Here is an 11,517-nt window from a genome sequence, read left to right as displayed (position 1 = left end):
ACTAGCTGGGATAGGCTCTAGCACAACCCACGACCTTGGTCTCGATTAAGCAGGTTAGGAAATGATATGACATTATTGCAAACATATAAATACACTGTCAGAACATACTTTTAATACCTGTATGTTCTGAACAATATGCAACCATAAACATGAAACAGGTTCTGGAAAAAGTTGGGACAGTCATGGATATGGTGACAAGTCTGACTTCTATATATTCTCGAAGCGCTGCTCAGGCAACGTGTCTATCTAAAATTAGTCTGCTCTTTGTAGTGGTGTAAAATTTCAATTACGTTGTTTCAGGGAAGTCACTCCCATATTCAGATATTGACGTACATGAACCCTTTATAAACAGATTAAATATAAATACTGGGTGATTCTGCAGCTTTTACACACATTTCCCATAACGGACTGACAACAAACAAACAAGGTCTGCCACCAAACTGATTTTGGATGAGGTTATGCATGTTCATCAATACAAATAACATTTATTACGGAATGTATTGTATAATTAAAATTATTTTTCTTCTTTGTTTTAGGATAAGCATGATACCTCTAATTCTCATTTCAGTGATAATTAGTTTATGTGGCGCAAGTGATGACAGCTGCCCTGAAGGTGAGTGTTCAGAAAATTATATATGAAAATAAAGAAATGGTTTGATCGATAGACTGTTTTAGAGAGTGCCAACTGTTTTAATCAGACTTCGTTTGGCAAACTGATTTGTTAATTGAGCAAAAAACAATGGCAAAGCACTATATTCTGGTAATATCTAATAATATTTTATGATATGAAATAGATTATTTAATAATTTCTGAAATCTTCAGGCCACATATTTTACCATAATTAAAGGTAGAGAATGTACTATATTAAAAGTAGAAGAAATAAAAGGAATTAACCCATCTACTGTACTTTAAAATCTTTTGCAAATTTTCATCCTTTATTCCTGCTCTTTGCTTTGTTATTTCTCAGTCAGTGCAGGAGATGAACAGGAGGCTGTATATTGTTGTGTAACGCTTTTCAAAAACTCACTAAAGCAATTCAAACTTTGTCCATCCGTCCATTTTCTGATCCTGCAATATAAGGTTATGAGAGAGTCAATCCCAGCAAGACGGAAACTGAGTATTGACCGGCCGCTAGTCTGTCCCAGGATACACTCATTGACAGACGCATTCATACAGGGCAGGAACCTGACCAGGACACTGAACATGTGGGATATGAGAGAAAAATACAAGGAACCATAGGGATGATGTGCAAACTCCACTCGCTCAACCACCGGCCAAAGATTTAAACCCACCCGTGAAAGTAATAAATAAAATGATATATTCTAATGCAAATGGGTTCCTTCAGTAGGTGACATTAACTGCTACCATAAACAATAGTGATTAAAATACTTAAACAAGGCATATTGTGCCCCAGTACTGTATACTGTATATGCTTATGGATATTTATCCATCCATCCATTATCCAACCCTTAATATCCTAACTACAGGGTCACGGGGGTCTGCTGGAGCCAATCCCAGCCAGCACAGGGCGCAAAGCAGTAAACAAACCCTGGGCAGGGCGCCAGCCCACCGCAGGGCACACACATACCCAACTAGGGACAATTTAGAATTGCCAATGCACCTAACCTGCATGTCTTTGGACTGTGGGAAGAAACCCACCAAGACACGGGGAGAACATGCAAACTCCACGCCAGGGAGGACTTGGGAGGCGAACCCAGGCACCAATAATATAGCTAGGTTTTGTAAAATCATTTACCAGGCAACAAATATTTAAATTACTATCTCACAATCCATGAGCAAATCCTTCATTAATAAGCAAATAAAATTAAACAAATTTAAAAAGGGATTAAATCAAAACTCAGAAGACTACTTCATTTTACATAGTGTTTATAATGTAAAGCTCGTCTTTCTCATTTTTAATACTGTCGTCACATCAAAACCATACTACAGTTGTAAATTCAGATGCTTCAATTCAGATCACTGTCATTACACCTTATAGTAGTTTACAACGAAATATATGTGTTGTCAGTCAGTCAGTCATCATCCAACCCACTATATATCCTAACTCATGGTCACGGGGGTCTGCTGGAGCCAATCCCAGCTAAAACAGGGGCAAGGCAGGAACAAATCCTGGGCAGGGCGCCCACCCACCGCAGGACACACACACACACACACACCAAGCACACACAAGGGGAAATTTAGGATCGCCAATGCACCTAACCTTCATGTCTTTGGACTGTGGGAGGAAACCAGAGCACCCGGAGGAAACCCATGCAGACATGGGGAGAACATGCAAACTCCATATATGTGTTGTTTGTCCTGTATACTACAAAATACTGTAGACAGCACATATGGCTATGTAGAAGTATATCTTAAAAATATACCATTTTTTACTTTCTCATATACGAAGTATAGGGAAAGTATTGTAATCGCCCAAAGATTTGATGTCGAGCTTTTGATGAATCTCAACCTTTTACAACTCTCTGAGTCTGAAAATACTATTTTTGATATTATGACTGCGTGTGAGATAGATAGATAGATAGATAGATAGATAGATAGATAGATAGATAGATAGATAGATAGATAGATAGATAGATAGATAGATAGATAGATAGATAGATAGATAGATAGATAGATAGATAGATACTTTATTAATCCCAGGGGGAAATTCACATACTCCAGCAGCAAAAAATATTAAATTAAAGAGTAATAAAAAATGCAGGTAAAAAACAGACAATAACTTGAATAATGTTCAACGTTTACCCCCTCTGGTGGAATTGAAGAGTCGCATAGTTTGGGGGAGGAAACGATAACTTGTGTACACTTTCACTTAGGTCAACCAAATTTTGCAATCAAGTACGAGGTACAAAACATAGATTTCTATCAACTTTTGGGCTATTTCCACTAACCGGAAGTAGTACTTTACCTTTTATTCAATCAGCTGCAGAATCTGATTTATTCAAATTTATGTTTATAATAATTGTTTAATATATTATTAATTTGAGTTGATTTGTTGTTTATGGTTCTTTAATGTACATAATATAAAAATATAATCATTGTCTTACAGTTTACTCCTCAAATATCCATCCCCATATCTGAGTATATGAGAAAGTCGAGGGGAGAGCACTTCCGATTTTTCATTGTGACCCTTAGAATTTTACTCCTGTTCATATTATACTTAATACACTGCATTTATTGTTTGTACTTAGTCAGACCAATGACAAATACAAGATACTAAACACTAATCATCAATTGAAAACTTTTACATTCAAACCAGCAAACAATTCTGAAGGAATCCCTCAACTGACTTGGGTGAGAAAAAAAATTAAATGTTATCCAAAAACAAAACGTCAGGAGTTGCAGCAGATCCAGTGTTGATGCTGCGCTTACTTGCTGTGTTTCAGTCTATTTGTTATTTGACTGTGGTATGTGCTCAGACTGGGACTGCAGGTCACCAATGCCCAGCTCCACTCCGAGCTGCCAGAAATGCCACAAATGCCAGAAGGTGTACTTGGAGTGACCCTGAACACGATCTGGTGTCAGCAATAGTGGCACTGTCTCAGTCATTCTAACAGCAGATGATGTGAGTGTATTCATGTGCCGTGTTTCAGTCAACTTGTCATGTGGTTTGCTTGCATATATTCTCAAAATATCTTTAAACATCATGCCCCCTATACACTAGTCTTAAGTACTTTTGTGAGAGAATGAAAAAGTGGTTCATATTGATTTTTCCCCTTTCCCACCAATTCTTCCATTAAAAATGGCTTCTCTCCTTTCATCAGTTATTTTTTTACATCATATTTTTTTCCATCTCATTTTTTTCTCTCACTCATGTCACATAGCCTGTGTAGCTGCAGGAGTGTAAGGCGAGTTCAAGCACGGCTAAAATGGGTGCCGAAAGAAATCTCTCAGTCAAAAAGTTTGTTTTAAAATATTTAGTGAAAATTCAAAGCAAATAGTCCACACAAGAATAAAGAAAAAAGGTTGTTACACACATAGAATAAAAGTCAAAATATTAGAAAAATGTATCTTCTTTAAATTTAGCTTTTCTTGTTAAACTTTAGTTGTTTCTATACTTACAGATGCTTTACTTCTTCTTCTGTACACTTTAAACGTACGACACATTACTTTCAATAAAGTACTTTGTCTTTCATGTTACTTGGCACTTAAGGCACGGTTTAAAACCCTGTGCCCTCAGCGCCTTACACCTGGCAAGGCAGGTCACCAACTAAGTATAATGTATAGTCAGAGAAGCTAGAAATAATTAGAATATACCAATTCTGTTCAACATATGGGCGTTGTAGGAACCTCCTATAGACTATGCACTAATATTTAGGCAAACATTTTATATAACTTAAATAACTAGCAAATGGCTCTTACAGCTTCCTTAGCATTATGTTTACCACCCAGAAAAATAAGTCAAAAATGATTAATTTCTTCCAACAATAAAAAATGTTATTTACATGTTTCTGTTAATGTAATATCAAAATGTCAACATAAATACAGTAGAAAAGGTATGTGTAATGATGCTCTCTTCCCACATGGGAGTCTGCTGAACCAACACCGTCAATAGTTATGACTGAGATGAGCTGACAAATGAGGACAAATCTCATTGATGCCAGGGGATGGTGTAAAATTGTCAGGACAATCCAACACAAAAGTAAAACCAAAAGTGTCCATTGTGCAGTGTTAAAAAAAAATCCATAAAATCATTGAAACATGGAGATAAAATCCATAATAAATAAATCTGTTAAAATAGAGGTTAAATGCAGTCTCTCTTCACCCAATCGCAGCCCACCACCTTCTGTCTCCCTGGCTCACCCATCACAGGCATTGCTGACGGAGCCTCTGCAGCACGAACTCCTTTCTGCCAACCCCTGTCTTGGCTGCCGCCACACTGCGCAACCAGACCGTCCGAGGTCAGCGCACCTCCAGTCTTCCTTCGTGCTCACGTGGTTGCTCCTTGGATCCCCTGGGAAGTTTTACGTCCCGCTCGCCACACTCTAGTCAGTGGGGCGAATCTAGCCCCTAGAGTTCCTGAGCCTGCGCACCCTTTCAGACCCCCAAGTCGAGCTGCCTTCTCCTTCCTGGTTTCTGGATCATCTCCTATGACTGTCTTTTCCCGTCCTTTAACCTCTTTCTTTAACATTCCTTCATCCCTCTGTGCCGACCCGTATATATACACACCTGTCTCCGTGGGTGCAGCACGTTAATCACACGCTGCAGGAAGCCAATGAAGCAATTGAAAACGGTGCAACTCGCCCCAACTACCTCATTAACTCCCCACAGTCATGCAGTCGCGCCCACGGAGAGTGACACAGCTTTATGGATTTAAAATCTGGCCATATTTTGTTGTAGCTGCTATACCACAGTATGTCCTAGCGTCCACTGCTGTACTGCTTCTGTCTGCTTCAAGCAGTACCTTTGGGTCCCATTTATGTCCGGCTATAATCGAAATTTCAGCTTTTCTTACTGCAGTATCTTTTGACTGAGATAATGTGAATTGCAGATTTGCCTTTAGACATTTGAATTTTTGTACCAAGCCGGGTACTGGTAATTCAGAGAGTCCCTTGTCATATAAAGTACTTTTGTTTAGGCACGTTGAACATCCAAGACATTTCCTTATATATGCACTAACCATCTCTTCACACTTCTCCACTTGGCAAATGGCAATGTCATATATTGTTAAAGGCCACATAATCCGTGGGAACAACCGAAACTGGAAACACCACACTGTAAGAGTGAGTTATTTGGGCTTAACACTGTAAAGTGGATGATTACACGCCACCCTGGGTCTGACTCAGGCTAACCTTAATTATATAGAATTACCAGAGTTACACTCAGGTTAATGCCAAGGAGGTTAAGAGGCTTCATACAATTCAGGGAGGTCAGCGTGAACTAAAAAAACAGGTGAATCTTTTTTTTTTTTTTTTTTTTTTTAATATTTTTATTTTATTAATTTTCATTGTAATCATTCCATACAAACAGATCAATTTATAACCCAACAAATTTGAAAACAAATCAAACCCCACCCCTGAGAAGGAGAGCTTAGCTAAAGGAAAATTTCTTTAAGCTTTTTAATAAGGCAACATTAGACAAAAGAAGGGGAGAAGTAAATATCTATATAAATAAGAGATGGAGAAGGGAGTTAAATGCAATAATAGTTATTTCTCTTATTCTAAAATAATATTGATTAAATCCTGCCATGTTTTGAAAAAATTTTGTACAGATCCTCTAACTGAAAATTTGATTTTTTCCAATTTCAAATAATATATAACATCGGTTTCCCACTGACTTATAAGAGGAGAATTAGGATTCTTCCAATTTAACAAAATAAGTCTGCGTGCCAAGAGTGTAGTGAATGCAATCACCGTTTGTTTGTCCTTCTCCAATTCAAGTCCATCTGGAAGGACACCAAACACAGCTGTTAGTGGGTTAGGAGGGATTGTGGTACTAAGGCTGTCTGAGAGGCACTTAAAAATTTTGGTCCAAAATGATGTTAGTTTGGTGCAGGCCCAGAACATGTGACCCAGTGAGGCAGGAGCTTGGTTGCAGCGCTCGCAGGTTGGATCCTGGCCTGGAAACATTTTGGACAGTTTTAAGCGAGACAGATGAGCTCGATATATAATTTTTAGTTGAATAATTCTATGCTTTGCGCATATAGAACTCGAGTGAATTCTCTGCTTTGCTACCTTCCACTCCTTTTCTGATATATTGATTAAGAGATCTTCTTCCCAATGTCCTCTTGGATCTTTGAAAGGTAGGGACTCTAATAAGATTTTATATATTGCGGAAATAGTGTTTGTTTCCTCGGAATTGAGCAGTATTTTTTCCAGCATTGTGGAGGGTGCAAGGTGGGGGAAATCGGGGCAATTTCTGTTTAACAAAATTTCTAATTTGAAGATAGTAAAAGAAATGTGTAGCTGGGAGGTTAAATTTTGAACGTAATTGTTCAAAAGATGTAAATATGTTGTCTATATAAAGATCTCTGAGTATTTTAATCCCAAAACTTTTCCAGGTATTAAAAACTGGATATACTTGCGAAGGTTGAAAGAGGTGGTTCCCTTGCAGAGGTGCCACTGATAAAAGATTTTCCATCTTAAAATGCTTCCTAATTTGGTTCCATATTCTGAGTGAGTAAAGCACAATTGGGTTATTAGTATATTTGCGATAACTTTCATTTATTGGAGAGCAGAGCAGGGAATATAAAGAAGTACTACAGGATTTTACTTCTATTGCAGACCAAGCCTGTGTATGTGCATTTATTTGTGTCCAGGTTTTTATGGCTTGTATGTTTGCTGCCCAGTAATAAAACTGAAAATTAGGTAAAGCCATGCCACCTTCTGCCTGAGGTCTTTGTAGGGTCGCTCTTCGGATACGTGGGTGTTTTGAGTTCCAAATGAATGAGGTTATTATTGAATCTAACTGTTTAAAAAACGATTTATTGATATATATTGAAATGTTTTGAAATAAAAAGAGAAGTTTAGGAAGGATATTCATCTTAACAATGTTAATTCTTCCGGCTAGAGTGAGATGAAGGGTTGACCATCTATGCAAGTCTTGCTTAATTTTTTCCATACAGACGCCAAAATTTTGTTGATAAAGAGCTTTATGTTTACTTGTGATATTTACCCCTAGGTATTTAAACTGATCTGCTATGGTAAAAGGTAGGGTGTCTAATTTAATATTATATGCTTGTGAGTTCACTGGAAAGAGTATACTTTTATTCAGATTAATTCTAAGACCAGATATCTTTTGAAATTCTGTTAGTGCTGTTAAAACAGCAGGGACAGTGTTTTCTGGGTCCGATATATATAAGACCATATCATCTGCATATAGAGAAATTTTCTGTTCCAGTCAGGTGAATCTTATCTATGCCTCGCTCCAGCTGAGCCACTTTGGATTCTTGTGACTGGCATAACAAATATGCCCTTCTGTCCAACCCTGATTTGTCCAATAGAGGATACTCACTTGGCAATCAGCTTGACCACATTTATTCTGCATTCTGAGCTTTCAATATTCTTTTATGTCAAGACAGTTTTATTGAAAGTGAATCTTACCAGTCTATGCACTCTTCTTAAGAACTTTTCTTTATAACTTTGGAATATTTTAAAATCCATTCTGTATTTTGGGCCTACGTACTAATTCACCTTTGATACTGGGGTAGGCAACTACACGAGACAGAAAAAGTAAAAGTAATGGACATGCAGCAATGAAGAACAATTTTAGTAGATCAGAAGGGTATGATACATCCTGCATTGTTCAGCTTTCAGTTTATGCCATCACATTTACCTGGTTTTGTGCATATTTCTGGGACATAAAGACAAGATGTCAGTTACTTGAGGTATTTTTGGTGAGAATATAAAAGATTTTGATGCAGTTTTACACAGTATCCATCCATCCATTATCCAACCCGCTATATCCTAACTACAGGGTCACAGGGATCTGCTGGAGCCAATCCCAGCCAACACAGGTCACAAGGTAGGCAACAACGCCCCGGGCAGGGCGTGCACAGATGCACACACACAAACCCACACACCAAGCACACACTAGGGACAATTTAGAATCACCAATGCACCTAACCTGCATGGCTTTGGACTGTGGGAGGAAACCCACACAGACACGGGGAGAACATGCAAACTCCACGCAAGGGAGGACCCGGGAAGCGAACCCAGGTCTCCTAACTGCGAGGCATACCATGAACTTATTATTACTATTGTTTAAGATTTCCTAGAATCAGTAAAAAAAAAATCTCTTTAATATTAGTTAAGAAGATCTGTGATGTTATACTGATAAAAAAAAGTTGGAATATCCATACAAGACTTTAATTTGGATTACTATGCTAAAAATAAAAAAAAGGTTCAGCATTCTTTAGCTTCCATAATATTTATTACATTTTTATTTTTTTTAGTGGACAATGTAGCACTCTATGGGCGGGCTACCATGTCTCAGTCATACAGCTTCTTGGGCCTTGCATCCAATGCTATTGATGGCAACCGGGATGGGACATACATACACGGATCTTGTGCTCACACTGCTAACCATCTGAACCCTTGGTGGAGAGTGGATCTACTGAAATCTTACAAAGTGAAACTCATTGTTTTAACATCCCGAGAAGACTGTTGTCCAGAACAAATAAATGGAGCTGAAATTCTCATTGGTGATTCACTGAAGAACGATGGAAATATTAACCCAAGGTAAATATGATTCAAACTAATGGCATCACACCCATATATTCATTTTTTAGCTTAATTCTTCCATTATAGGGCAGTGTGGAGCCAGAGCTTATTCAAGCAGAAATTTTTGCAAGGCTGGGGAAAAGAGAAACACTTAAAAAGGATGTTAGTACATCACAGGGAACAGAAAAAACAATTGCAATTTAAAGATAGATACCACTTAAAACACCACAGATGTCTTTGGGAAAAAAAAAAACACAGATAAACACAGTAAATAGTATGTTAACTCTACATGTGAGGAGACCGGGGCAGTTAGTGTTCTTAGATACAGTATGCATCTATCTATCTATCTATCTATCTATCTATCTATCTATCTATCTATCTATCTATCTATCTATCTATCTATCTATCTATCTATCTATCTGTCTCTCTGTCTGTCTGTCTGTCATATACAATATTTCACTTCCTATCTGGATATCATGGCCTGCCTGTACACTGGTACTGTGAGAGCTGTGCAGAGTGGAGGCAGAACCTCTGTGTTTATCCCAGTTGATTCTGAGGGTCGTCAGGGGTGTGTTCTGCTTCTGCTCTCTTCAGTTCTTGCATGGACTGGGTGTTGGGCAGGGTCGTGGGGTCCAGCGGCTGTGGGGCATCTGTTGGTGAAGAAAGATTCACGGATCTTGACTTTGCTGACGATGCTCTAATCTTTGGGGAGTAAATGGAGGCTCTGATCGGGGCGCTCGAGAGGCTGAGCGAGGAGTCTGAGTGTCTGGGCTTGCAAGTGTCCTGGATAAAAACCCAGGTCCAGGCCTTTAATGGCCTCTTGGGCACAGCCATTAGCAGTGTGTGTGTCTGCGGAGAGAGTGTCAACCTTGTCGAGTGGTTTACTTACCTTGGCAGTGACATTCATGCCTCTGGTGACTCTTCCTATGAAGTCAGTAGACAGATTGGGAGACCATTGGGGGTCATGCGGTTGCTGGAAAGAGGTGTGTGGCGCTCCTGATATCTCTGCAAAAGGACGGCGGTCCAAGTCTTTAGAGTGCTGGTGCTTCCTGTCTTGCTATATGATTGCGAGACATGGATGATATCCAGTTACCTGAGACGAAGACTGGACTCCTTTGGTACTGTGTTTCTCTGGAAAATCCTTGAGTACCGTTGGTTTGACTTTGTGTTGCTAATGGAGTCCCGAATGAGGCACATTACCTGCATTGTGAGGGGAGTGTCAGTTATGGAATTATGGCCATGTGGCGCATTTCCCACAGAATGATCCAGCTCGTAAGATCCTCATTGTTGGGGACCCGAGTGGCTGGACCAGGCCAAGGGGTCACCCACATAACACTTGGCTGCGGCAGACAGAGGGTAATTTCCGGAGGGTGGGACTCGACCGCGTGTCTGCATGGGGGGTTGTCAACCGGGATCCTGAGTTGTTTCGTCGTGTGGTGGGTGCGGCAACGTGCTGTACCAGTGCATGCTCCCCAACTTGACTTGACATCTATCTATCTATCTATCTATCTATCTATCTATCTATCTATCTATCTATCTATCTATCTATCTATCTATCTATCTATCTATCTATCTATCTATCTATCTATCTATCTATCTATCTATCTATCTATCTATCTACAGTACCTAACAGGTTAGAAAACGTATGCATGGCGTAACCTTCAGGTGTGGTTGAGGGCAGTGCAGACAGTGTGGCTCTCAATGGACTAAGTTCAGTGGTTAGATTCTAGAAAAGGGGTGTTATACTTCGATCCTGAAAGTCTGCAGTGGTTGAACATTTTTTAGTATAACCCATTTATTTAGGACTAAAGAAATATGTTTTAAGGGCTTAGTTTTAGAAAACTGGTTTGTTATAATTTAGAACTTTTAATTGCCTATTTTTGTTTTAAACAGCTGCATTAAGGTTTTAATTGTTGCCTGTTTTCTTAACCAGCCATCAGTTACTAATGAGGTGCAAATGACAAAGGAGCCAGTATCTATCCAGCTAACGTGCTTCCATTTAAACCTGTCCGCATGCACCATGAAGTGTCTGTGTTAATAAAATGCTTTTGAAATAAATGAGAGAGAAGGGGTCTCTTTTTGTATCAAGAGGTACAAATCTGTTCCAGACCTCAAAATATATGGATAATGTTCTCAGAAAATGAAAAAATCTGGAATGTGATAATGTTTTGTCTTGGAAGAATGAAAGAATTAACAAGCAAGATAATTAAATACTAATATAATTAAAGGCCTAGCTTCTACTTACAAAACTGGTTGGAATGAAAACCTGCATCCACTGTGGACCTCCAGGACTGGAGTAGGGTACCCCTGTTCTAAAACCTTCTCAATCCATTTCAGG

The 11,517-nt window shown here is 38.9% G+C and overlaps 1 protein-coding gene across 1 annotated transcript in view; it reads left to right on the top strand.

Annotated features, from left to right (window-relative positions):
* Positions 1-329: 329 nt before the first annotated feature.
* The window catches only part of LOC114663877 (fucolectin-4-like), a 23,240-nt gene continuing 12,052 nt past the window's right edge, over positions 330-11,517 (top strand). The window contains exons 1-3 of the mRNA XM_028817806.2: positions 330-427; positions 537-613; positions 8,912-9,197. Coding sequence (XP_028673639.1) covers positions 544-613; positions 8,912-9,197 — 356 coding nt within the window. The 5' untranslated portion in view covers positions 330-427; positions 537-543. The remainder of the gene's footprint in view (positions 428-536; positions 614-8,911; positions 9,198-11,517) is intronic.

The sequence above is a fragment of the Erpetoichthys calabaricus genome, chromosome 13, assembly GCF_900747795.2.
Source record: "Erpetoichthys calabaricus chromosome 13, fErpCal1.3, whole genome shotgun sequence".
In the NCBI taxonomy this organism is placed as follows: Eukaryota; Metazoa; Chordata; class Cladistia; order Polypteriformes; family Polypteridae; genus Erpetoichthys; species Erpetoichthys calabaricus.
Note: the sequence above shows the minus strand (reverse complement) of the source record. Positions and strands in the feature narration are given on the sequence as shown.